This window comes from Dendrobium catenatum, unplaced genomic scaffold (genome assembly GCF_001605985.2).
Source record: "Dendrobium catenatum unplaced genomic scaffold, ASM160598v2 fragScaff_scaffold_716, whole genome shotgun sequence".
Lineage (NCBI taxonomy): Eukaryota > Viridiplantae > Streptophyta > Magnoliopsida > Asparagales > Orchidaceae > Dendrobium > Dendrobium catenatum.
The window spans coordinates 11,478,876-11,506,399 of NW_021319178.1; the positions used below are offsets into that span (position 1 = coordinate 11,478,876).

The 27,524-nt window shown below is 36.8% G+C and overlaps 1 protein-coding gene across 5 annotated transcripts in view; it reads right to left on the bottom strand.

The window, feature by feature from the left end:
- Window positions 1-252: 252 nt before the first annotated feature.
- Window positions 253-27,524, bottom strand: part of LOC110102461 (methylcrotonoyl-CoA carboxylase subunit alpha, mitochondrial) — a 41,689-nt gene continuing 14,417 nt past the window's right edge. The window contains exons 4-16 of one of the 5 annotated variants that reach the window (XM_020830804.2): window positions 22,648-22,785; window positions 20,158-20,253; window positions 20,019-20,078; window positions 19,638-19,733; window positions 19,359-19,470; window positions 14,673-14,777; window positions 14,451-14,587; window positions 4,767-4,998; window positions 4,515-4,681; window positions 4,158-4,274; window positions 3,797-4,039; window positions 3,613-3,708; window positions 253-582 (exon numbers count right to left, since the gene is read on the bottom strand). In XM_020830804.2, the coding sequence (XP_020686463.1) occupies window positions 577-582; window positions 3,613-3,708; window positions 3,797-4,039; window positions 4,158-4,274; window positions 4,515-4,681; window positions 4,767-4,998; window positions 14,451-14,587; window positions 14,673-14,777; window positions 19,359-19,470; window positions 19,638-19,733; window positions 20,019-20,078; window positions 20,158-20,253; window positions 22,648-22,785 (1,605 nt within the window). In that variant the 3' untranslated portion in view covers window positions 253-576. Of the gene's footprint in view, window positions 583-3,612; window positions 3,709-3,796; window positions 4,066-4,157; window positions 4,275-4,514; window positions 4,682-4,766; window positions 4,999-14,450; window positions 14,588-14,672; window positions 14,778-19,358; window positions 19,471-19,637; window positions 19,734-20,018; window positions 20,079-20,157; window positions 20,254-22,647; window positions 22,786-27,524 lie in introns of those variants that run through there. The other 4 variants (XM_020830805.2, XM_020830808.2, XM_020830806.2 and 1 more) reach the window with 4 other exon arrangements.

Below are 27,524 nucleotides of genomic sequence, written 5' to 3' on the forward strand. Positions count from 1 at the left end.
GTCTGCTGGAGTGAATATGCGTGACAGCTCGATATTTAGCCGCCCGCACAAGGCAGGCTAAACATTGTTTGAAAGAATTGCTCAAAGATTGAATCTTTTCTATTTTGGAACATGAATCCAGTCTCAAGCCTTTCTTCAAGTTCATTTGATCATTTCAATGTTCCCGAATAAGTCCCGAGGAAAAAACAAGTTGTACGTTTTTTATGTTATCATTAAAATGACTAATCGGTTAAAGTTAGGCGATGGGACAAAGAACCATAAAATATTTTGTGATTAATGAGTCAAATAAGAAGAATTTGATCATGTTTTGGCTACATTATTTGACAAGCAAAGCAGAAGTTTAAAAAGAATTTACCACATGAAAAATTATTGGCGCATTGAGATACTCAAAATCAAAGTATTTTTTAAGATTATGTTATTGAAGCTTACGAACGCTGAGAAAAGTGATATGAAGTCTCTTGGGCCAATTCCTGCCATTTATCTCTCAGCCTGTGTGCCAAAGACCTCCGTAGTTAGGTGCAGTTGCAGATGTGGTTGAAGTCCAGAAGTATTATATTCCAGAAGAAATGATAGTCGCTAATCCTGGTTTATGGGAGAAGAAGATGGTTCACTGATCAAATATTAGTACTATGCGTAACATTCCATGTGCAAGGAAATGCAATTGGCATAAGATTAATGATTGAACAGTTCCAGACTAAATTTTAGTTTAGGAAGCATTGGCTAACACGTACTTTTTTTTTTTGGCTAACACGTACTTGATTTTCTTCGCTCAGCACAGTAATGAAGAATCACATTTAGAAAGGTTGCATTGGATTGAAGCAATTAGAAGAGGAAAATGAAATAGATGAAAATAACCAAGGAATAAAATTGAAATTAGTTTTCAACAGCTTGTTAGGTTGAGGAGAAATTGTGTGAAAAAATAGTTTCTCTTGCAAGTACAACGCAAGCAAGTCACACCGATGGCTAGATAATTTTTTAGTCCATTTCATCAGGAGTGGGCAAGGAATTGCCAATGAAAATAATCGTTTGTTCACATTTTCAAGATAAACCTAATTTCCTTCTAATAATGTTCGAACAAACACTAAGAAATTATGAAGTAATCCTTCAAATTCTTTCAAACCAAAAAGACACAAATATTAAAGTTCCTCTTCAATCCTCAGCATGCAATGTTCAAAACACAGACGATAAGAACGAAGAACATATCTTGCTGCATAAAGCAATGAGAAAATTTGAAGTGACAGAAGCGTAAAATTTTGAAGGAATTGAAAGAAAAGAAATAAAGCAAAAATGACTACTTGTTTGGTTGAGAAGATATTTGGTGAAAAAAAATACTTTTTTCTTTTTGTTTGGATAACGAGACATTTGGCTTTTGTATCTATAAAAAATTTATCTTTTCTTTTTTAGTTTTGATGATTTTGTAACTATAGGTTATGCAAGTCATGGCGTTGACTTAATTGTTTTTTTCTTATAGAAGTCATGGCGCCAACCAACTATTTTACTTGGTTCTTGGTATACATGTAAGGGCCAGAAATTTTAATTAAAAATTTAATGAGTTTTGACTTAACCGATAGATGGACGGATGAGCCAAGGGATCTAGCAGGTTTAGCCGACAATAAACATAGTAGAGTGACACCTTATAATAGAATATGACAGGCTCAACAGATTGGCATACATCATGTTAGGCATGAATAGACGGGAAAGGGTGATAGAAAAGTTTGAGCCACCAACTTGGGAATTCACTAACACGCAAGAGTTAGGCTGCCTGACTTTTGGTTGATCAACTTCAGGATGACAAGTTAACTTGTCCAATGGCAATATAGCCTCAACGCTCACTGAAGTTGGTGCCCTAAAAATAGCTCATGACCCTATGGGCTAACTAGACTAGGCTGGTCCAATTGAATTAGCATCCATTGGGCTAGCATCCATTGATGTTCCACTAAGACCGTGGTGCCACGCATAGCCAAATTTTACCTCGCCGACAAGTTGCTCCATAAATTTATCTTGATCGCATTTTAAAAAAGTCAATCAGAGCCTAAAGGGTTCGTGGATTAAGCGAGTCAAATTGGCAGTTGAATCTGGCAAAAGATTGCATGGTGTCAGGCAGCCATAACTAAAAGGATCGATAGAGAAGCATCACTTGCAAATCAGACTAGGCCACTTTAAGCCACCATCAGCAATCTTCTCCCACCACACTCTATATAAGGGGGAACGAGATCTTTAAGGAAAAGACTACCATAACCAAGAGATTGGATTGATATTCTATTACTAGAAGGACCGAGAAATGGGTGAAAATTAAAGAACAAACCAAGGCTTCAAGCTAAACTTAAGATGGGAACTATGATCATTTAGTTATTATGTTTCATTACATATATTCCTCACCCCACATTTGGCATCAAACAACAACAACAACATAAAGCCTTTATCCCAATACGTGGGGTTGGCTACATAAATAATTTTTTTTCCATTTTGTCATGTTAAGAGTCAAATTCTCATTAAATCTAATAAGAAAAGGTTTTGTAGTCTTTTTTTAACCAAGTTTTTTTAGGTCTACCTCTACGTTTTTTAACATAGGTCAAATCTAATACATCAACTTTCCTACACAGTCATAAGAAAAATGACGTTTAATGTGTCCAAACCATCTATGACGACTATCTCTGATCTTATCTGCCATTGGAGCTACTCCAACATTTTCACGTATATACTCATTTCACATTCTGTCAATAAGAGTGAAGCTACTCATCCACTTGAGCATTCTCATCCCTATAACACTTTACTTACTTTTATGCTTTTCTTTTAATTGCCAACATTCTGTGCCATAAAGCATTGCAAGTCTTACCACCATCTAATAGAATTTTTCCTTTAGTTTATGGGATACTTTTATATCACACAACTTCAACCATCCAATTTGAATTCTTCTAATAATATCGCCATCTTTTTCACCATCACTTTAAAAAATAGACCCGAATTATCTATAACGTGAATTCTTATTAATGGCTTGATCGCCCAAAGTCACAATCCCCACATTTGATCTAATATGACTCAAATTATACTTCGTATATTCAGTTTTAAATCTACTTTAAATCTACGCAAATAAAAGCTTTTAGACTTTGCATAATTCAAGTTTTTATTCTACTCCTCTAGTTTTATCAACAAGAACAATAGACCGTTGGCGTCATATAATATAAAATAAATAAAATATTTAGCATCTCCACTCAGAAAATACTAATTAATGTTCCCCTATGCATGCATGATAAAAAGGACAGTGCACCATGCTTCTATTAATGTGGGGGGCTGGATAAGTTGATGTTTGCAACCGTGCCCTGCATTTTAAAAGAGGTATTTCAACCTGATTCGACTCAATACCTCAAGCTACATCGCAATGGAAGGAAGCCTCATTTACCAGGTATGCATTTTTTTTTTTAAATGAATGGCCTCAAGGTCAAAATGATGTCAACCTTCCCATTACTCCAAAACCACCCATAAAACGCACATTCTCGATGACAGATCAACAGGTCCATTTTGAACGTGTGAAAATCCATTAAGTATAGAAATCGCATTAAAACTTTTGCAGTGCGTAAGGAAATATGTATGGTAACTGAAAGAGGAATATACCTTGACAGTGAAGAGAACACTAGTGTCAAAGACTTGTTGGCCAGATGCAATATGAAGCCCCTCAACATAACCAGCACGAGGAGACTTGACAACATGCTAAAACAATCAGCAACAATATTAGTTTAAATGGAATAGGTTCACCGAGAAGAAACTGAGGAGAATATGAAACTATGGTCTAGCGCACCTCCATTTTCATGGCCTCAAGTACCAAAATTGGCTGTCCTTCCTCCACCTTTGCACCATTTTCTAGCAAAACTTTGACCACTAAACCAGCCATAGGTGCCAACACACTCCCTTTAGGATGTGAAGCCGTTTGAAAACTAGGTTTATGGTCACTCGCATCATCATCAGAACGATCAAGAGTCACAGGTTCTCGGTAATGATGGTGATGCTGCCCGTGCCATATATGTATGTGCTGGCAATTATCCTGACGGAAAAAGAGACTGCCTCTCGCTATAATGTTACAAGGAATTTTTTGTGCAGAATATATCAAACTGAATTGCTCGAATCATTGTATAAGGAACTAGGGAGGAAAAGAATCTGACCTTGAAATACCGTGCCAAAGTAACGTGGGTGCTCAGTCCATCAGCTTCAACAATGCATTTGCATTCACCCAAATGCACGACTTTGATCTCCATGACAGGGGAATCGCCACCTTCAAACTGCCAATGACATAAGCTTTGAGCCTAAGAAATTTAGTATACGTACAATGAACTAACACTTTAGGGCCAGAATAAGCTTATAAGCATGAGATATCAAGAATTGGATTAAAAGTGATACACAGTAGGTAAATAGCGTTGAAATAAAAGCATAAATTACAGGCGGAAGACAACTTAAATGCCTAAATTATTGCGATATATTAATCTACCGTATCAGTTCACATTCAATTGCAAATTTAATACCTCAACTAAATATCCTCCTTTGGATACACAGGTAATGGTCAGCTTTAAGAGTTCTAGGCATTTTCCTTCGAGTTCATTCTCCCACTCCAGCTCTATCAAACGTTTGGCAGAGTGATGCATTCGGAAAGGTGGATTATCATACCATAATGAAAGCAATTTGTCCCCACCTGCAAATGTTGACTAACTTCAGGTTCTAAAACAGCTCTAGCTAAGAAAGACTAAAAACAGAATTGAAAAACAAAAATTGCTAACCAGGAAAATTTTCCTTGTAGGAATTATGATCCATTTCACAGATGCATGCAGCAACAAGTGCCGCCCCAAGTTTGGAGGCAGCAGATGTCCCAGCCGCTATATCAACACCTGAATCAATGAATAGATCCTCTTTGAATTGCTCAATGAAATGTGTTCCAACTAGGCCCTTCTCAAAAGCCCAATGATTTGCGATTTTATGTAGGAAACCTATATTAGTTGGCAAACCTGCAACCTGCATGCATATAATAGCAAATGAAATGTAAAAATTACAGCATTATGATGTTACTTGGAAGTAAAGCAATAATTTAGATGAGAAGAAATTACAGGAACACAAGTATGGGGGCTCATAGTTTAAAATTGAGCAATGAGAGGCGTCTCTGCGCAATTTTGAGTAAAAGCGCCTCATTGCTTAAGCCTTTTTGGGTTTCCATGAGGCGTACGCCTCGTGCACTGTGAGGCGCGCCTCTGAGGCAGAATTGCGCAATTCAGCCTGAGGCGCACGCCTCTATTTCTGGAACCCACTCACTTCAGTCTCAATGAAATAATACTTCATTCCTCCCCTCCCCTCCCCTATCAGCCATACCCGAACCCGAACAGAAAAAAAGCCGCAGGCCTCTTGTTTGTTCGCACGCCGCTCGACCTCCCTTCCCGCCGCCTCTCCCGCCGACGCCGCCTCACTCCGGCCATCTTGAAGTGTTCGGCCGCCCTCTAGGAGGAGTCCACAACCAATTTTAGGTAATTTTTTTAAGTTCAACCAAAGATTTTTCAAGTGAAAGAAATTCCAGGGTTTTTTATTTTTTGATTTTTTTTTTTTTTTTTTGGATTTTTGCATTAGGAAACATGGTTAGAGGCAAGGAAAAGACAAATACGTCATTACGGCATGACCCTTCTTGGAAATATAGTGTGCAAGTTGACGTAGGAGTGGGCGAGAAGACGTATGTGTATTTAAAATGCAATTTTTGTGATAAGGTGGTGAAGGGAGGAGTAACTTGCATGAAGGAGCACTTATCCGGCTCACACAAGAATGTAGCACCTTGTTCAGAGCCTGTTGGATGTGAGACAACCTCTGGAAGCATGTTTACATCAACACAATGGCTTAATTCTACATGGGGGAAGAAAACTGAGGGGAAGGAAATACAAAGGCTTATTTTAAATGATAAATTTTGGGCCACTGTGACCTATGTCATATTGAGCATGAGACCCTTGGTACAAGTCCTACGTTTAGTGGATGCCGAGAAGAAACTATCCATGGGTTTTATTTATAATGTTATGTATGAGGCGAAGGAGTTGATTACACATAACTTGGGAGGAGATGAGGTAAGTTATAGAGAGATTTGAGATATCATTGATGCTTGGTGGGAGGTACAGTTACACCGTCATCTACATGCAGCGGTGTATTATCTCAATCCTCAATTTCAATATTCAGAGAGGAAATCCTCAAACCCAGAGGTGAAGCTTGGCTTGTATCATTGCATGGAACGACTAATACCGGAGCAGACAGATAGGGAGCTTGCAGATTTACAACTTGTTCTATTCGGAATAAGGGATTTTTTTGTCTGCAAGCAGCAAAATCAACCATTGCCAAACGGTCTCCAGGTATACTTATTTTTGTAAATGCAAAACACTTTATTATATTATGATTATCATTTTTCTTCTTGAAAATAGTTGAATGGTAGATCCACTTTGGTGATTCCACCCTTGAGTTACAGAGTTTTGTTGTTAGAGTTTTGGGCCTCACTTGTTCTTCTTCTGGGTGTGAGCGAAACTGGAGTATATATAGTCAAATGCAAACAAAGAGAAGAAATCGACTTTCAACTCTCAAAATGAACTCCCTTGTGTATATTATGCACAACAAGAGGTTAATAGATAGGAGGTTGAGGAATAAGGGGTTGAAGAATGATGAGGACCCATTGGTGTGTGATGATGTGACATCTGATAATGAGTGGTTCATAGATGATGAGACAGATTTGCCATTATCAGATTTGCAACTAGAGGATATAAGTGTGGATGTCTTGAGGGGCGAAGCAGATCAAGTGGGCACATCTACTAGTACCACACCACACACATCCACTAGCTCTGCAGCACAACATCCAAATAAAGGTATTCTACAACTTTTTATATGCTATTACATTATATTTATATCAAGTGAGCAAATAACATGATAATGATCATTCTTATTGAACAGAGAAGAGAAAAGTAAGTCACATTGAAGATAATGAAGATATGATATTTATAGATATAATTGGAGAAGAAGATTCCCTGGAAGAACCATTTAGTGATGGGACATGATTGGATTATATATGTTACTTCTTATTTGTACTTTGGGAGTTTGGATAGACTATAATTTTATGATTTTGTACTTTGAAACATGATTTTATTGCATCTCCTTTCTTAATTTCCACTAATTCCACTAGTCATTTAGATATTTTTATTGTATGATAGAATCGTACTATTATTTACATGCTAAAACCCTTAAATTCTTATTTACGCAATTCTGCGTCCGTGAGGCTTACGCCTCACACCGCCTCGAGGCTTACGCCTCGCCTCACGAACGAAAAACGCCTCGAGGCTTATTTACATAATTTTAAACCTTGTGGGGGCTGATTATTAATTACTCCAACAATAATGAAAGATACAATTAATCTATTATTCGAGGTAGAACGCCTCTCCCACAAACCCTAGCTGCTGCTAGAGCAACTTAAAAAAAAAAAAGAACTACAACAAGCACAATCTCATAATAAAAGTAAAACAACCCAATTAATCCTAATATATAATCATTCATACTTCGCTCAAATTTGAATTTAAATCGATCATCTTTCCCTAAATAAAATCTTTCCTAATTCAAATCAACCCTCATTACCTAAATTAAAACCTTCAAAAATAGCTCCCCCTTGATTTATCCTTACATAATGAATAATAACTCCCCTAAGCCCCACAAGGGGGGCCAAACTTCCCCCTCAAGCAGCCCCTAGTTCCACCCAGCCACATGGTTGGTTCGGCCTGGGTTAGGTCAGTCGATTGGGTTGGTTTGAGGGTGTATCAATACTCCCCCCCCCCCCCTCGCGATCTCCTATCGCATAGCTCAGTTGTCAGATAAGAAATACCAGGTGCAGTGCTAACAAAGGTGGTAATCCCAATCGATAGGCCACTACTCCAATGCGCTCCAAAACCTCATAAAGTCCAAGGTATTATGGGGACAATTTCTCATTCCTCCGTATAGCTAGTGTCTTCTATCCAAGCTTGTGAAAACCGGACCGGACAATGAACTGGAATAAGGAGAGGTTCAAGGTTCGACCAGTCGAACCGGATGATGTAATAAATAAGAATATTGTTAAAGATTAATAACATTAATAGAATAATTAAGGGAATCTAACCTCAAATCATACAATTCTAAGAATTTAAACTATATAATTTTAATAAATTATCTCTCAATATAATTAAATTAAATTGAAATGATGAATATATTATAATATAATTATAATTTATAAAACATATAGTTTAATTATATTATATTTATGAATATCTAATAATTTATTATAATTAATTTTTACATTTAATTATAATTATAATAAATGAGATTCTTATAATATAATTTTATTTTAAAAAAATGTAATAAAGTAAATTATATTGTTTATATTTTATTTAAAATAAAAATCAAATTTTAAACCGGCCGATTCTTTCGAACCTGGACCAGTTCGCCGGTTGAACAGCCGGTTCAGTCCGATTCAGGCAGGTTCTCAGCGAAGCCTATTTTTTAAACTGGACCGGATCGGACAACTGGTCGGTTCACGGTTAAACCGACCGGTCCGGTCCTTTTTTTAAAACAGAGCTTCTATCAGCAGGGTCTCAACTTTAAATACACCATGTGTCATGACTCGAAGTTTACTTCTCTCCTGTGCTCACCAGCCTTCCTCTTCATGATTTTTCGAGCCCTCAACAAATGTCCCTTGAGCTATGCTAATATCTTATCCATCTCCTCTAAGTTTACACTAGATACCGGTGTAGTGTTATTCCCATAATGTATCAAATGAGGTGGATCTCTCTCATAAAGAATCCCGAAAGGAGTGGTCTGTTCTGCTGAATGACATAAAGTTTTGTACCAATACTCAGCCCAAGCAATCATCTTTGCCCAACTATTCGGTGTATCTGATACAAAGCATCGCAAATAGGCATCCACGCTTCTGTTGACCACCTTTGTTTTGTCATCTGTCTAGGGATGGTATGCAGTGTTACTCTTCACGACTGTCCTCTATAAACGTAATAACTCATTCCAGAAATGACTGAGAAACATCTTGTCTCTATTTGAGACAAAAGATTTTGGAAATTCATATGAGCACACTACCTCCCGTATGAAAGCAGCAGCCATTGAGACCGCAATGTAAGGATGTCTCAAAGGGGTGAAATGTGCATACTTGTTAAGACGGTCAACTACTAACAATATCACAAAAAAAAACCACTATGAACATGGAAACCCCTTGATGAAGTCCATCGTCAGCTCCTCCCACGCCCTCTCCTACAGAGCTAAAAGTTGTAATAATCCTCCTAGTGTTACGACAAAATACTTGGGTCGCTGGCACACATCACATCTCGCCACCTTGTCCTCTATATCTCGGCGCATCCCCATCCAGTATAACTCCACGGACAACCGACTGTAGGTTTTCTGAACTCCATCGTGTCCTCCAACTATGCTGCCATGGAACTCGTGCAACAACTTTGGGAATATACCCCGATGTCCTCATTAAGATGAGTTTGTAATGGTGATGATTGTCTGGGTACTGCAATAACTCGACTTTGATCTTCCTCAGACCCTCATTATGTTCACTCTCCTGTCTCAGAGCTTCCTAGTTTAAGACCACAGGTACTAATAAAGCTGTTTATTGTGGCTCATTCGTCTTCCTTGAGAGTGCATCCGTGGTCTTGTTCTCCAATCTTGGGCGGTACTGGATCTCAAAATCATATCCAAGAAACTTGAATAACCACTTTTGATGCTCCTCAATCACCATCCTCTACTCCAGCAGAAACTTTAGACTCCTCTAATATGTTTTAACGATAAAGTGTTGCCCCCAACAAATAGGGTCCCAACTTTTGGATGTTCAAGACAATTGCTATCAATTTCCACTCGTATATAGACTTGTGCCTCGCCCTGGTCGTGACCACCTGGCTGAAATAAGCAATGGGCCGATGATCCCACATGAGTACTGCCCCTAGTCCATATCTTGATGCATCCACCTCCACCACAAATGGCCTTCTAAAGTTAGGAAGTGCTAATACTTGCACCCTGGTCATGACTTTCTCCATCTGCTCGAAGGCCTGCTTTGTAGCTTCCCCCCAATTGAAATTGTCCTTCAGCTCCTCATTCAGTGGCCATGTTATCATGTCATACCCTCGCACAAACTTCTGATAATACCCGATGAGACCTAAGAACCCTCTCAACTCTTTCAGGTTCTTAGATAATGGCCAATCCAACATAGCCTCAATTTTGGACTTGCCTGTTGCTACCCCTGCTCTGCTCAACACATGTCCTAGGTACTCCACCTGTGGCTGTGAAAAGAAACATTTTTTCAGGTTGACATACAGCTGGTGCTCCCTCAAAATCTTCAGTATAATTCTAAGGCGACCCACATGCTTCGCCTCCGTATGATTGTAGATAAGGATGCATAAAAAATATCAAGACGAACTTTCTGAGGTAGGGTTGAAAAACCCAATTCATGAGGGACTGAAAAGTGGTTGGAGCATTGGTAAGGCTGAAAGGCATTACCAAAAATTCATAGTGACCCTTATGAGTCCCGAAAGCTGTCTTATACACATCCCCCCACTTCATTCCGATCCGGTAGTACCCCGAGTTTAGGCCAATCTTCGAGAAGATGACCACCCCGAACAGTCCATCCAATAGCTCATTAATCATAGTGATAGAAAAATTTTCTAGCACAATTTCCTTGTTTAGGCCTTATAATCCATGCAAAATCTCAAACTGTCATATTTCTTTTCACCAGTAAAATTGGGTTGGGCTCACACTCGGCCTAATAATCCATGCCTCAACATCTCTCTGATGAGTCTCTCTATCTCATCCTTCTAAATATGTAGGTCCCGGTACAGTTGGATACAGATAAGAGAAGCTTCCTCCTTCAAGGTAATAGCGTACTCATGCTCCATGGGTGGTGGTAATCCACCAGACTACCAAAAACCTCAAGAAACTCTTGCAAAAACTAATTTACAGTCAGGGACCTCGTCTGTCTCTAATTTTCGGACCTCCTCGAGGCTCTGCAGCTCCACCAAGTAGCCCAGCCTTGCTCCCTGTATCGCCTTGGCCATGGTTTTGACTAAAACCATAATTATGCACAGGCTGACATCTCCTCGTAGCACCACCCTCTTCCACTCCACATGAATATCCATAGTCAAAGATTTCTAGTCCACTGTTTACCCATTCGTCTGTAATCACTTCATCCCTAAGATCACATTAGTGCTTCCCATAACCAAGGAAAAAAAATCCTCCACTATCTATAGGGCCTAGAGCATTGGCACCAACCCCCTGCAAATCCCCCTATTCTTCTCCACCTTCCCTGTCCCCATCATGACTTCAAAGCTCCCTGTATCCACCAACTTCAATTCCAACTGATCCACGACCCAATTTGAGATGAAGTTGTGAGTAGACCCACTATCAACCAAGATCACCATTGGTCGCTCCCAAATCTGTCCGCTCACATTCATGATATGATTTGGAGTAAATCACACCACTAAGTTAAGGGACACTTCGGCCATATCAAGGTGTATGTGCTCTCCAACTGCTTCTACTTCCTCCAACTCCCGTTGTCAGTCTCCTCCTAATCACAAAACGTAAGGGCGGCCCTTGCATTGATGGCCTAGTGCCTGCTTCTCATCACATCAGAATCATAAACCCTTCGCTATTTTGTCCCGCACCTTTGCCAGTGAAGTCGAGGCACTCCTATAGGAGCCTCCTATGACTCCATTCCTACTAGTCCTCTCCATCTGTCTCCGATTCTCCACCATCTAGGCTAGCTTCATCCTCTCTGTCAACCCCCTTGGCCTCAACAATAAGAGGTTTGGCCGTATGTCGGGCTTTAGGCCCTTCAGGATCCAACACTGCCTCCAAAATTCCCCACAACCATCAAGAAAATTACTCAAATATCTCCCTATACTCCATGACGGTCCCCTCCTAAGCCAAGGCAAAGAATTGCTCATATAGGTCTCCTTCCCGAATGGCTCGAAAATGCTTCAAGAAGCAATCTTTAAACTCCTCCCAAAAGTGGATCAGATATATGGCCTCCATCCACCAGAAACAAGCTAGGCCTTTCCCCTCCAGACATAGCTTAACGGCCATAAGTTTTTCCTCCTCATTCAATCCATTTACCATGAAATAACTCTCCACCTAATACACCCACCCATGGGCATCCTCCACTTTAAATATTGTCATCTTCAACTTCTTCACCCTAGCATCTCCACTTCAACTTCCTCTCCTTCCAATGATTCCCCCCATGTATCGAGGGTGTGAATCCCACCTTTTTCTCATCCCCTTGCATGACCCGATCCCCATGGCTCGGCCTGACCCACTCTATCTTCGGTCGCCCACTCCCCTTGCCTAAAATGGCTCCCATAATGGGTGGCCACCACACCACCTCCACCACAAAATTCACTCCATGTTGTCCCCCATCCGAATACACTAATCTGCCCCTTATCGGAGCCCTAGGAGGTGGCTCTTGATGAAAGAAACTCTCATCATCAAACTCCTCCCATTCGATCTCCTTTCCCTTAAATTCGACCAAGGGAATCCCGATCAAATCTTGATTAGGGTTAGCAATTAGAACCGAAAGCGGAGTTTTGGATTGCATCTCCATGAGCTTCCTCATCATCTCCTCCAACCCTCCAAATTAGCTCTCCATCCAATTCTCCATGGTTGAAAACCTTCTTTCGATGGTTGAGAACTTCTCCTCCATCTCGGATTTGATTTGCTCCACATCGCCTTCCAACATATCCACCTTTTGTGTTGTCATCTCTCCAAAACCTTGCTCTGATAACAATTTAATGCGGCTTGGGAGCAAAAAAAAAAAACAATTTAAGTAAGAAGGAATTGCATAAACAAAAGTATGAGAATTTATTTTTTATTACTCCAACAATAACAAAAGATACAATTGATCTACTATTCAAGAGATAAATTGGCTCTCCCATAAATCCTAACTGCCGCTAAGAGCAACTTCAAAAAAAGAACTACAATAAACACAATCTCATAATGAAAGTAAAACAGCCCAATTAACCCTAATATATAATCCTTCCTACTTCCCTCTCAAATTTGAATTCAAATTAGTCATCTTTCCCTAAATAAAATCTTCCTAATTCAAATCTGTCACTTTTTTTTCTAAATTTATAACCTTACAAAACAACTTACTTGATTCCTCCTTATATAATGAATAATAGCTCCCCTGGGCCCCATAAGGGGGGCCAAACTTCCATCTCCTGCTACCCCTGGTTCCGCCTAGCCACATGGCTAGTTTAGTCTGGACCGTCCTGGCCGAGCTAGTCTAGGCCAGGCATATCACATTTCCAAGACAACCATTAGAAAATATGCAACTAGACAACTGCAACACCAACATCTACCATTGGATGAAAATGTCAAGAATGAACAAATTTGAACTCCACACGTGTAATTTGCCTACAACAACATTGGCATAAAGCCTTTATCCTACTACATGGGTCAGCTAAATAAATCTTTTTTCTCCATTTGTCCTGATAAGAGTTAAATTCTTATTAAAATCTAATATTTTCTAATAAAATTTTGTAGGTCTTCCTCTATCTTTCTTAACACATACTAAATCTAATACATATACTCTCCTAAACGAGCCATCGGAAGGTCGACACTTTATGTGACCAAACCATCTAAGGCAACTTTCTCTAATCTTATCTGTCACTGGAGCTACTCCAACTTTTTCACGTATATACTTGTTTCATATTCAATATCTAAGAGTGAAGCCACTCATTCACCTGAGCATACTTAACTTAATATTATGCTTCTCTTTAAATGGTCAATATTTTGTGCCATAAAGCATATTGCAGGTCTCACCACCATCTTATAGAATTTTCTCTTAAGATTGACGAGTACTTTTCTATCACACAACAGGCCTGATGCATTTCTCCACTTCAACTATCCAACTTGAATTATGCTAATAATATATCCATTTATTTCACCATCACTTTGAACAATAGATTCAAGATATCTAAAACGTGTACTCTTATTAATAACCTAATTGTCCAAAGTCACAATCCCCCCACAAGATCTATTACTACTAAAATTATACTCCATGTATTTAGTTTTAGACCTACTTGAACAAAAACCTTTAGACTCAAGTTTGCCTTCAACTCCCTCTCTAGTTTTAATGTTTTATCAACAAGAAGAATATCATTAGCAAAAAGCATACACCATGGTACATCCTCTTGCAAATGTCTAGTAAGAACATCCATGACTAAAAAAGATATGGGTTTAAAGCTGATTCTTGATGTAATCCAATTGAAATAGGAAAATACTTGTTCAAATCACCTTTTGTTTGAACACAAGTAATAGCTCTTGCATATATATTTTTAATGACTTGAATAAAACCATGCAGTTCCAAACCCGACGAAGAAGAGCATTTTATTTTTCAACACTTGATGATAAAGCCAAGGTTTAGACAAAACCTGAAAGTTTAGCAAGCAGTCCTTCAGTTTGACTAATGCTGCTTGGCGATTTTCTCCCCACACTACGAGCTTAGCTATCATAGGATCATAATGCATGCTAACCGTGTCTCCCTCCTTCACTCCTGTTTCAACTCGCACTAGTTCCAATATTTATTTAGAATGCAGCCAATTGGATAAATAAGTTTATAGCTTAATTCACAAACCACGACTTAAACGGATTACCAGTTGGAGAAATGGACACTGGATGGTAGTAATGTAGTGAACCAGTTGCAGGTAGGAAGCCCCTGGAAACGTTTTCTGCATATACTCTGGCCTCAAAGGCGTGCCCTATCGCCAAAAAATAGAACATATCAAGTTACATTCTCACAAAATCTATGTGAGAATCGTGAGATTAGTTATCTAGGTTCGCAAATGAACTCGAATTGCACCAATTGCAAGTAACCTGAAGATATCATTTTGCCAGAAGAAATCTCAAGAAGCTAGTACATGCCACAAGGGGATAAGTAACCGAAAGACGCACAATATCAAACTAGGAAAACAGCAAATAAACCAAAACATATGGAACATTCTTCTCTCATTATTTTATATGCATTATATTGGATAAATCTGTCGTAAACGGCTATCATCGGAATTTTAAATAACTAGTTATTTGAACATTGTCAACTCTATTTGCCTATTAACAGAGGATCAGATTCAACAATTGATGATTATATGAACGCTAAAATAGAGAGCTTATGTTTTATAATGAGTTTCATCTAGAGAGTCTTTGAAGGCCTAATGTGGATTTTAAATAAAATATCCCAGTAGATTTGTGATTAGGTGTTCGTTTGTTAACCCAAGTCAGGTCAAGTCCATTCATTACAAGGAGGATGATGAAACCTAGATTATTTGACCCGCGCAACATTCTCGAACCTTTAGATTTATGAAACAGATTGCTAGATCGATACAGGAGGGACCGGTCCAGTCGGTCTAAGAGGGATCGGCCTTTGTATACAATAAGCGGAAGCCAGATTTCGCACAGGGCATTGTCCACCCCCCCCCCCCCCCCCCCCCCCCCTTGGGGTGGGGACCACTGTGGGCTCCAAAAATTCGCACATCGGCCTCTCCACAACCTCTTTCTTTTTGTGTCGGCGATGAGAGTTTTACCAAGTTTAGGTCCTGCAGTAAGTTTTCAAAAGGCAGATTAGGTTCTAGATAAGAAACTACCCAGAGATTTCGCCCTCATTTTGCGAGGAATTTTATGATCTGAGTTCTAATTTCCATAGGCACAAGCCCCTATAGTTAATTAACCCTCCCAATAACAAGAGAGAACATTCGATTAAGGCTAGTTGTTGAATAGATACGTAATATCCAGCATATAGTAACAACATAATTAGATATTGAAAAACAAAAATTTATCACTACGCATTTAAAGCGGATAGAGGGGGGGAATGATGATGAACCCAATCAAGATCTCATGGTTCCGTCACCCCCAACCATCATGATCCCTAGTCTACTTAGTGATAGGAGGTAGTTGACCCAACCTAACCGAAATATCCTTGTCGGTGGCCATGGATTGCTTCATCCATGGGTACCTTATAGACTTGGAATGAATGTTTGTCTAAAAGGATATATTTGAGTTCACTTTAGCTAACAAATTGCTTTTTTCCCTATTGATTATACCCTATTAATTCATTACTCAAGGGTTTAAAACTACTGGGGACCATATAGGCTTTGGTCGTGATCGTAATTTAGAGGTACCATTTAGCAACAAGACCACCCGGTCAAGAGGTCTAGTCATAATTGTTTACTCGTAGTGTCATTTGGAGGTGAAATCAAGGGTTAGAGGACATGTGTCATGTCCTTACTGTAAAGAGATAATTTGAGAATGAATCCTAGTAATATTCTCGATTGAACATTCGCTCTTTATGAGCTAAAGTAATTTTTCAAATTTATCCACCTCAATAAATTGTTGTGGATGGTGAATAGATATTTTATTTCAATTTTGAATATTAATGGATATGAAGTTTCAGATTTTTTTGCTATAATTTAAAAATTAACCCCTCCGGTTGATATTAACTTTCAACACAACCATTATCAGGATATTTTGAAATCACTTTAAATGTTTGTATTTTTATGAGTTTGGGAGGCATTTAAAATATTTAGGATCCCCTCCGGTTGAAATTTTTTGTCACCACAGTCATCATCAGGGGTGTTGGATAATTTCATTTTATTATTTGAATCTTGTCGACTCTATTTGATTGCTAACAGAGAATCGAGTTCAGCTCCTAATTTTCAGAGTTGTCGTATACACATCGGAACCGAGACTATGCATTTTGATGAATGAATTTTCTTTATAAAAGACCTTAAAGGTTTAATATGAACGTATAAAATTCGAATTGATTTAACAAACGACGATCCCAAGAGTTTATATTTTTAGTAGTGAACATTTCTTGTAATAACCTAGAAGGCCTAATATGAGTGTATTTTCGGTGGTTCAAATCATGTCAACTCCGACTTATTCAAAGAGGATTGGACTTGAACCTAAGTTCGCTTTTAACCTACGCAACATTCTCAGGTAAGAGTTTAGGAACGTAATGCACTTGTTGGAGCACATGCGGGTATCGTGCTTTTCAAATGCATTTTGCATGATATATTTATTCATCAATATATATATATATATGACACATTGGATGTGTATGACATATTTGTATACACATTCATATATTTGTTTGTATATCAGCATGCTTGCATAAGCATTTGCATGTTGTGTGTCGCGTAGGTCTGCTACATCTACATGTTGCGTAATGTATGCATGCGATGAGTTTGCATGTAGTGTAGTCCGCGCACGTGATGTACTTGTAAATATACGTGATGCATTTACTGTGTGATACACTTAAATGTATTTTAGTGCACTTTGTATGAGGCACTTGCATTTTACTTAGTGCACGTGCATGATGCATTTGTATGTTTGTTTGGTATGCATGCATGCTATCATTATATGATTGCTGGTACATTTGCATGATGCGTTTGTATGATTAATGACATGCATACATAGTATCCAGTGCACCCATATAATTGGCAATATACATACATGCAACAGTGTGCTCGTATAGTGCACTTGTATGGAGCGAAAGCATTTGCAATGTACGATCAAGAGATGTGTAGGAGACGTTTCTTTTTTGTGCTTTGACACATCTCACACACTTGAATGAGAAAGACGTACCGCCCGTGATTTGGAACAATGTAGTATTTTATTTTTTTTTCAAAGACAAATGTTCATGTGGTGTACGACACATTCACGGGACGTAGGAGTATCCTGACTTAAACAGTTGGCGTGCAGGACACCTAAGGCCTTGTGCACCCGTGACTCCTCCCATTGTCATTTTGTGCTTAGAGTTTAGTTTAGCAGGTCCCACAAGGGGGGTCAATTTTCTGAGTTATAAATAGAAAACCCGACCCTAGTTCATTCCTTTACAAATTTCAATTGATAGGGCATGTTGCTAAGGGGTTTATATGAGCTAGGAGCTAAGAGAGGAAAAAACAGGTTATTACTTGCGATGGTCGACGAGCAACTAGTTCTCCTACAAGTTTGTTGTAAGTTCTTTTGATTACATTTTATTTTTTGTTCATTTATGTTTTAGTTTTTAAAACCTAGGATGTAGTTTATTTTTTTATTTTATTAACGAAGGAGTTTGGGTAGATTTCAATTTCTTTAGATTTTTTCTAAGTCATGAGTTTTTGTTGTAAATTTCAACAACACCCCAAGTTATTCCCAATGTAGGGGGATGCATTGAGGTGTATAAAACCTTCCCGTATGCTAATAAAACCAGTCACGGTAGGTGTCAGGGGATATTGTGGCCGAAATTTCATTCCCTTCTCGTTAATAAAAGTGGGCACAGGTCATTAAGTACCTATTCATAAAATATAGCATTTTTCCACCTACTAAGAAAAGCAGTCATGGGTAATTAAATTTTTTATATATAATAAATTTTCTCCAATGCAAATAAAAGCGGTCACGGGTACTTATATCATGTAAACAAATTTTCTCGCTCGCTAATAAAAGTGCTCACAGATACTTATAGTTCATGCATATGAATTTCTCCTCTCACCGAGTACTTATATTTCATGCATACGAATTTTTCTGTTCGCTAATAAAAGCGGTCACATGTACTTATATTTCTCCACTCGCTGACAAAAGTGATCACATGTACTTATATCATGCATATAAATTATAAAATACTTGAGTGATTCTCCCTTCTGCTCGGTTTGTAGGACTTTGTTTTTTTTTTTTGGATTAAGTGCATTTAGATTGGGGGGAAGAATATTTTAGGGGGATTTACATACATACCACTTTATTTGAGGGAAGAATATTGTGCCACTTTTATTTTTATATTTTGCTTCTCTATAGTAGATTGGATTCTCTCTCTTATCCTATGAACATAGGCTATTTTCTAACTAGAACTGTTATGGAAAGAATAATATTTTTTTAATTGTATTATAATTTTTCCTTTTAGAAAAAAAAAAACAAACTTTTTATTAGTTATGAAAAACTCTTCATCACAATAATTTTTAAAAAATATTAAAAAAGTTATATCCAAACAAAAATAAGATAGTGATCTGTAAAATAAGGCCACTCGTATACTATCATGAAACTGAAGCTATAATACCTGACCAATTAAGTCGTGTTTTTTTGTTATTATTGATTGCAGTGGTTAACACTTGCCAAAAAAGAAAACATATTTAGCACACTAGCATTTGCTTTGCAAACAACCATGTAAAAACAAGTTTCAAGAAGTGCAAGATCCTGTGTAGTATCAAGCCTCCTCAAAACTTAAAAAAACATGTTGGATTAGAAATAAATGTATGGTAAAAACGTCATCATAATTAATAGCATGATGCCCTATGCTGCATCTTAAACTATGTCACCTTTTAAGGGCACCTCTGATTGAGTCAAAGGCAGAATTTCACCATTTGCAACAAGGATTTGCCACTCCACGAGGTCTTGCCCGACAATCATCTCAGTTACAGGATGTTCAACCTTCAAGTTTTTGTCATCAATCAGGAAACTGTTTCGGGTAAACTATTTTTCAACGCCCTAAACACTCATGTTTAAAATATAAAAAAGGAAAAAGGTGACAGAAATATATCCAAGCTCATGCTTTTATGATGTACTAAATCAATTAAAGTTAACAGAAGTTAGCGTACTTGAAGTCGGGTGTTCATCTCCATGAAATAAAATTGGCTAGAAAGAGTATCCATAATAAACTCCACGGTTCCAGCATTGTAATAGCCAACTGCCTTCTTGGAGAATAAATGCCAGTAATTCTCAATCAGCATAATATAGAAAGAATGAAGAAAAATTGAATATCAAAGCAGCTGAATGAAAGAAATAAAAATGTGGCAAAACTTGCTCCTTCATTTGCACTAGCACAAAGATAGTGGGAATGAAATATAGTGCGCCACAAAAAACAAGACCTCATGGTGCAAGGAAAGGTTCTCTTCTTAGCAGAAAAAAAAAAAACTCCTATCAAACAATTGCAATGAAGTATGATATAAAAATATTGATTTGAATAAGCATCACTTCACCTTTGCAGCAGCAACAGCAGCTTCGCCCAGGTGAGAACGGAACTCATTGACAACATTTGGCTGCAACAATAGAGATCAGATAGCTATTACAATCATATTAAGAACAATAACAGCAGTATGGAGGACATATGAACCATACAGCAGGTGCTTCTTCAATTATTTTCTGATGCCTTCTTTGCACGCTGCAGTCTCTCTCATATAAATGGATGACATTTCCATGCTTGTCTCCAAAAACCTTTGTATTTATATCAATAAAATATATCAATTGATTAAAACACCAAAATGATATATAAAGCCTACAGGATTGAACTAAATAATCTAAACGCAAAACAAAATGCATTGAGAAAATCATATGGTTTCTAGTCATTTATATCAAAGTTAGAGGATTTAAAAAAGCATAATTTATCAGAACGCCCTTTCTCCATATTCACAAGGAAATAAATGGTCCCAGCATCAGCAGCAGCAGCAGCAGCCTCACCTCAGCTATTCAAGGTGAGCCTTATGAATTTCTCTTCTCTAGTTCTGTGAATTTTTTCTTTAGCTTTGTGAATGCTTTATTTATTCATGTTCCGTGCTATGTGGTGATAACTTCAATTTATGTAATTCTTTGTTCAAAAAGTGTAATCTTGGCCTACCATTGTTCCCTCCAACGACTTAACCTACATGATCTAATCATGTATCTTGTTAGAATTCATAGAATTTGAGACGGAAAAATATGCTTTTCATTATTATACAAAATTATCCATATTTATTTATTTTATTTTATTTTTTTAATTATCCCTATATATAGATCTATACAAGATCTCTTAATAAAGAAACAAATAACTTCTAATTGATACATAATTGCCTCAATATAATCCTTCTTAATTCAGCTACCCAAATATAGAAGGAGATTGACGTGATCCAAGTGAGTCTCCCATGGATTCTCATCCTAACCGTGGGATCAAGTGCCAAGGGATGACTGAAATTTTGACACTCCCCCTCGAGCTGGAGAATATAGATCTTTCATTCCCAGCCTGGAATTAGTCGCACAGATGTAGAGCTAACAAGTCCCTTGGTACACCATATAGTCCCCTATTTGGTCAAAACTTTGGGAGGAATTGGCTTTCAAACATTGTGACAACGGCCAATGATAGCGATGAAGGCTATATCAATCAAGCGTGCAAGGTGTGGGGTAGTAATGAAGGCTATGTTGAGCAAGGCAATAATGAAGGCTGCATTGGTTATAGATAGGAAAATGGCTTGATTGTGCCTCCTATATAATCCTCAACTCAATATCATTAGACATAGATTTTCCATCAAATGGAATGTGCTACTAACAACCTCTACCCAACAATCTTTACTCAAACTAACATTTGATATAACATGCATATAGCCCTCTCAAAGCATGTCATGTTTATTCTTTCTACCATTTCATTTTGTTAATATATACTTACTAGGAGCTTGAGCCTGAAATACATTCCTTACAACAAAATGACTCAAAACTCAACATAACAGAAATTTAAGCTATTTTTAGTTCTCAACCTCTCGACTTTCTAACAAGTTTGCTTCATAATTTGTCTACCACTCCTTAAACATTTTAAACAGGTCACCTAAATCATGAAAACACCTACTTTCATTAAAAAAATCATCTGTGAAGGTGGGTATATCTCTAGATTCATCATTTGATAAAAAACATAGGCAAGATAAAAAATTCAAAATAAATAGTCTATATTACCACTGAACCTATGAGCACCATTAGAGAGCTTCGATTTATTATGCGTTCTCATAACACAGTGCTCATATAACTCCAAAGCCCAAACTTTTGAAGCAAAACAAAAAACCTTTAACTCTAATAGGCTATTTTGACATATGCCTAAGTTTTATATGCCATATTTAGGTATATCATTTAAGGAAAAAAATTAATGCATACCCTAAAGGAAGTAGAGATTGCCAATTTGCTTTGCCCTCACAGAACTCCAAAGTTGTAGGCACTTAAAAAATGCTCTTACACAGATTTGCCATATTTCATTTGAAATGTAAATAATTGTTACTTCAAATAAATACGATTACTAAATGACTTTATTATGTAGAGATTTTGACCTTTCCTACATATAATGTGTGGACTCTGACCTATTATAATTTAAAGGACTTTGTCTCGACTACTACCAAGATAAGAATAAATAAACTAATGGCTTTGTGATCCGTCTCCTCCTCCGCCTCATCTATTTAAGTTAGGAGATCTTCTGGATGAGTTCTCACGCCCCAAGGGAATTATTGATGACTGTTTGAGCTAACCACATGTTTGACATTAATAGTACAATTAATTAAATATTTTATTTCAATTGTAATCATTTTATATTTTGAAAATATTAAACTTTTATGCAATATTTTAAATACAATTATTTTCTTTCAAATGTGTCGCTTGTGTCCCTAAAGCCCTCTCACTACAAATAAACTCATGGGGCAAAATTGAATTATTGATTGATTATTGTGAATTAATTTTGATATGTTTCCCTGCGGGGAAAAGAATCTAAGGGATCGTAATAGCATAAGGACATGAATTCTGTACGGCATATCACAATGAGATTGCATCTAAGTTGGTGTACGACTAAGCACTGAAGAAATTTAAGAGTTCAAACAATGTTACCTGAACTTCTACATGCCTGGGTTGAGTGATGTACTTCTCGATTAAAATTGTACTTATTCCAAAAGAAGCAGCAGCCTCACGTTGTGCACTCAAAAAAGAATCAACAAATTCATCCGGACTTTGAACAATTCTCATCCCCTGGAAAGAATATCGAAAAACTGCAAGACTAAGAATAAAAGAAAACTACTCTCCGAAGGCATGCATTACAAAACCAGCATGAGCTTCTCCATCAAATAATGACCATTACAGTGCAATAAGTTATCTACTTCTAAAAACAAGATGACGAATTTAAAATTTTCATCAATCCAGCGAATGTTTCTGATGACTGCGAATTCAGGCGGCGCTAAAAATTTAACAAATGGTCAATACTGTATTTGCGCCATCTAATGAAGACGGATACATGTGTGTGTGTATATATATATATATATAATACCATAACAATTATGTTTCAATTTCTGCTTGCAGATTGCTGAAGATGCACTTCAATGCCACACAATCAGAGAAGAATAGCTGTAGGAAAGCGCTACAATAAAAGTCATCAATGCAAATGCACCCTTAAAATCCCATAAAAGTCAGGTCCGATAAAATGTACAACGAAGAAACTATAGATATCAACAATAGAGAAGACAGCCGGGTTCCAGAGGTTGCCCTTGCACTAAAGTTGAGAGAAAATGATAGCAAATTTGATCAACTAACAATAAGTCACAAAAAATACAATCAAAATGGTGCATTAGAAAAAGTACATCCCCAAATCCAAAACACTCTAAAATCTTATGACACAATCTTCCATCCAATTGATGATGATCTAAATATAGGATTTTATTCAAGTATTAGAACTTTAAATTTTTTAGTAATTAATCATTTTTATATTTCACATTTATTTTCATAAAGATTATCTAGATTTTGCCTTAGGGATTGTTTATAATGGGAAATTTGACTTCATATGCCTCATAATTGAAAAATTATGCCCGATATTTATTTTTATGAAAAAATCAAAAAATATGCCTTGAAGTTCAAGTCAAATGAAATATCCCCATTTCATAGAAATGAACTCAAAACCGTCACACAAGAAATCGCACAAGCTTTCAAACAAGAAGAGGCTAGACCTTTCCTCTTCCCAACACCTTACTGATCTCCGACAATCTCAGAGCATGTGTAAAAATTCGCTGCAAAATTTCTATCTACTTCTCCAGCTACTATTCGAAGTTAGTGATTTTATGTCTGGTTATTTATATTTGAATTTCGCACAACGACAACAACAACATCAAGCCTTTATCCCACTACGTGGGGTCAGCTACATGAATCATTTTTCTCCATTGTGTCCAATTAAGAGTCAAACTATCATTTAGATCTAATAAATAAAGGTCATTCTACTAATTTTCCAACCAAGTCTTTTTAGGTCTACATCTACCTATCTTAACATAGGTTAAATCTAATACATCTACTCTCCTAACCGAGTCATCGAAAGACCGTCGTTTTATAAGACCAAATCATCTAAGGAGACTCTCTCTAATCTTATATTTCACTAAAACTACTCCAACCTTTTCATGTATATGCTCATTTCGTATCCTATCTCTAAGAGTAAAGCCACTCATCCACCTGAGCAGCCTCATCTCTACAACACTTAACTTAATATTATGCTTCTCTTTTAATGGCCAACATTCTGCACTATAAAGCATTGCAGATCTAACCACCATCTTATACAATTTTCCCTTAAGTTTGAGTGGTACTTTACTATCACACAACAAGTCCGATGCATTCCTCCACTTCATCCAGCCAACTTGAATTCTACTAATAATAACCTCATCTATTTCATCATCACTCTGAATAATAGACCCAAGTTATTACTTGAATTTTGCACTCTTAAACCTAAAACCATAGTGGCATTAGGTATTACATTATCTATTGTGAAAATGTCTTAATCTTATTTACACCTTTTTAAGCAAGGTTTAAATAAGATTAGATCAAGGTTTAACAAGGTTCGAACATGGTCAGAATAAAGTTAGAACATGGCTGAAATAAGGTCCGAGCAATATTCAAACAAGGTTGAAATAAGATTTGAACATAACTTATCAATGTTCTAACATGGTTAGAACAAGATTCGAACATGCATGTGTTGGAGAAATTTTGTCAACCTCAACGAATTGCATATTTTGTGATCAAGCATGGTATAAAAAATAATATATTATCCTAAAGAACAAAAATACTACATAACTCAGCCTAGAGGCTCAAATTAACGAGACAAGAACAGACAGTCGGACGGCAAATTAAATTTTCATTTGTTAAATTTATCTCCAATACACTAAAAGAGCAACTAAAACTTAAAAAAAAAAAAAATAAACTGATATGAAATGAATTAAATACATTTTATTCGGTGTATCACGTCTACAGTACACATTTTCACCTCTTCTACTCATTTTTTAATTTTTTATTATATTAAATTATACCTGAAAATATTAGAGCAACTAAAAGTAAGCTACAACTCAGTGAGTAAAACATGGTTCTAAATTATAGTAATCCAATGTAATTGAAACAATATGCATGAGCATTTCAATTCATATCATAAAATAATTTCATTTAGATTCATTTCATTTCATGACTTTAATATTATGCATAAACAATACTTTTATCTATATCTTTATTATTTCTTATAAATTATACAACCGTCACAGAAGCTACCATGTAACAATGAAAAGTACTCATTTTTTTCATTTCCTTTTCCTTTTTTATAACATTTTCTATTTACATGCACGGGTACATTGCGTCCCCAGCCAGTACTATAATGGGGTGTGCTCCATCAGTCAACATTCACGTGCAACCATATCTATCTAGTCATTTCATTCTTCTAACATTCATGAACATTAGATGATAATGTGAAATATAACATAAACTTTTATTTAACTCAACATGATCAATCATTGGTTATGAGAAATATAAATCATAATCTAATTAACAATAAAGATTTCATAAGCATGCATTATCTTTCAGAACATTTAATAAAAGAAAAAAAAATTATCACTGTAAATAAATTCGGTAATTTCAAATTTCCCTCCCAAACCTAGCCACCCCTCTATCCTTCCCTAATTGAAGGTGCCCCCCTTGGGCCATCTGAACCGGTTCAGTGAAAACCGGCCTAACAATACCGCTATAAAACCCCTCAGAATTTCATTTTTTTAGTGCAGTTAGTCTGTACGAACTGACCTTAGTACGGGACGAACTGAAGAAAATTGTGAAAATCTGTATGGTTAGTACGGACGAACTGCCTGTACGAACCTGAGTTCGTCCGAGATAAATTTTTGCCCGATAGCATCGTCCAGGGATGAAATCTATCATCGTCTGTACGATATGTGTCAAGAGAGTTTTGTCCCGGGACGAATGGGAAACATCGTCTGGACGAACATAAAGATCTTTTGAAGAGAGAGAAAAGCAGGAGAGAGAAATAGAAGGAAAGAAAAAGAAGAAGCTTGGTTTTGGAGGCCACGGTGCGATTTTCGTCCGACGCCGCTGTTGGAAGAATTGTTTGTTTCACTGTAAGAAATCCGAATCCTATTTCTGATTTCGAAGATTTCGTATTTTTTTTTTCTCAGTATTATGTTTCTGTTATCGAAATTCTTGCATATCTTTGTATTGATGAAACTTTTACTGCGTAACTTTTGGTATGTTATTGAAATGATGATTTTGCACAATTTGAGTATTTTCTGAAAAATTTTCACCGGGTATCCTGAATTCTGAAGTGTTTTTATCTAATAGAAAATTATCCAGATGTTGAAAAATATTGTTTCAGTACAAGTAAAGTTTTAAAATGATGTTTTATTCGATTTCTAGTAATTTTCTGAAACTGTGTATTTTGATATTGTTTGGGATTTCTGTCGACTGCACAATATTTTAACGATTTTCTTCAATTGAGTTAATTGTATTTGTTGATTGCAATGTATTAATGAGATGTATATGATTGTGGATATATGATTGAACTACGGTTATATTACTGAAAGATAAGTAAAGACTAGTTGAACCGTTGGTTGAAGATTGACCTGTACAGGATGGTGGGCCGACAGGCTTTCCTCTAAATACGGTTTGGTGTTATCCTCTACTGATCACGTGATTACTTATGGGAGTTATAAGAAGGTGATTACTGTGCCGATGGGCAAAGAGTGACGACTCTTTTTACTGAGCCAACCGATACAAGATATAAGATACTGATACTGATACAAGACTGAAAAACACCGTAATAGCCAGGGCTTTTACTTGTTGAGTATGTTGTGAGTATGATTACTGATTACTGAAATACAAGTTTTTAATCATTGTTTTTATCGTTATTGTACGGATTTATCGTTATTGTACGGATTTATCGTTACTGTACGGATTTACTGTTAATGCATGATTTTACTGTTAATAGCATTACTGTTCATGTCACTGGATTGTTACTGATACTGATACAGGCACTGATACTACTGATTCACTGTACTGACATTATGCACGTGATATACTGTGTAAGTGACATGTGATTCACTAAACACATGATATAGATTATTGGATTGCATGTGATTCACTGAGCACGTGATATTGGATAACTGAATTACAAGTGTACATCTTGATATGATTCTACGGCATTGATTGATTCCAACTGTTTCAAACGATGTTATGATTTTATTTCATTGATTTGATTTCAACAGTCATGAACGATAGTATTGATTTGATATTTTATACCGACTGATATTATTGAACCGATGAATTCTCTTTATACGATTGATACTATTGACTAATTTGATTGATATTACCGATACGAAGATTTCTTTAACGATTTAACTAAGATTTTAGATATGAAGATTTGTCTACTAAATTGACTGGTGTTATTGATACGACTACTACTGTAGAGA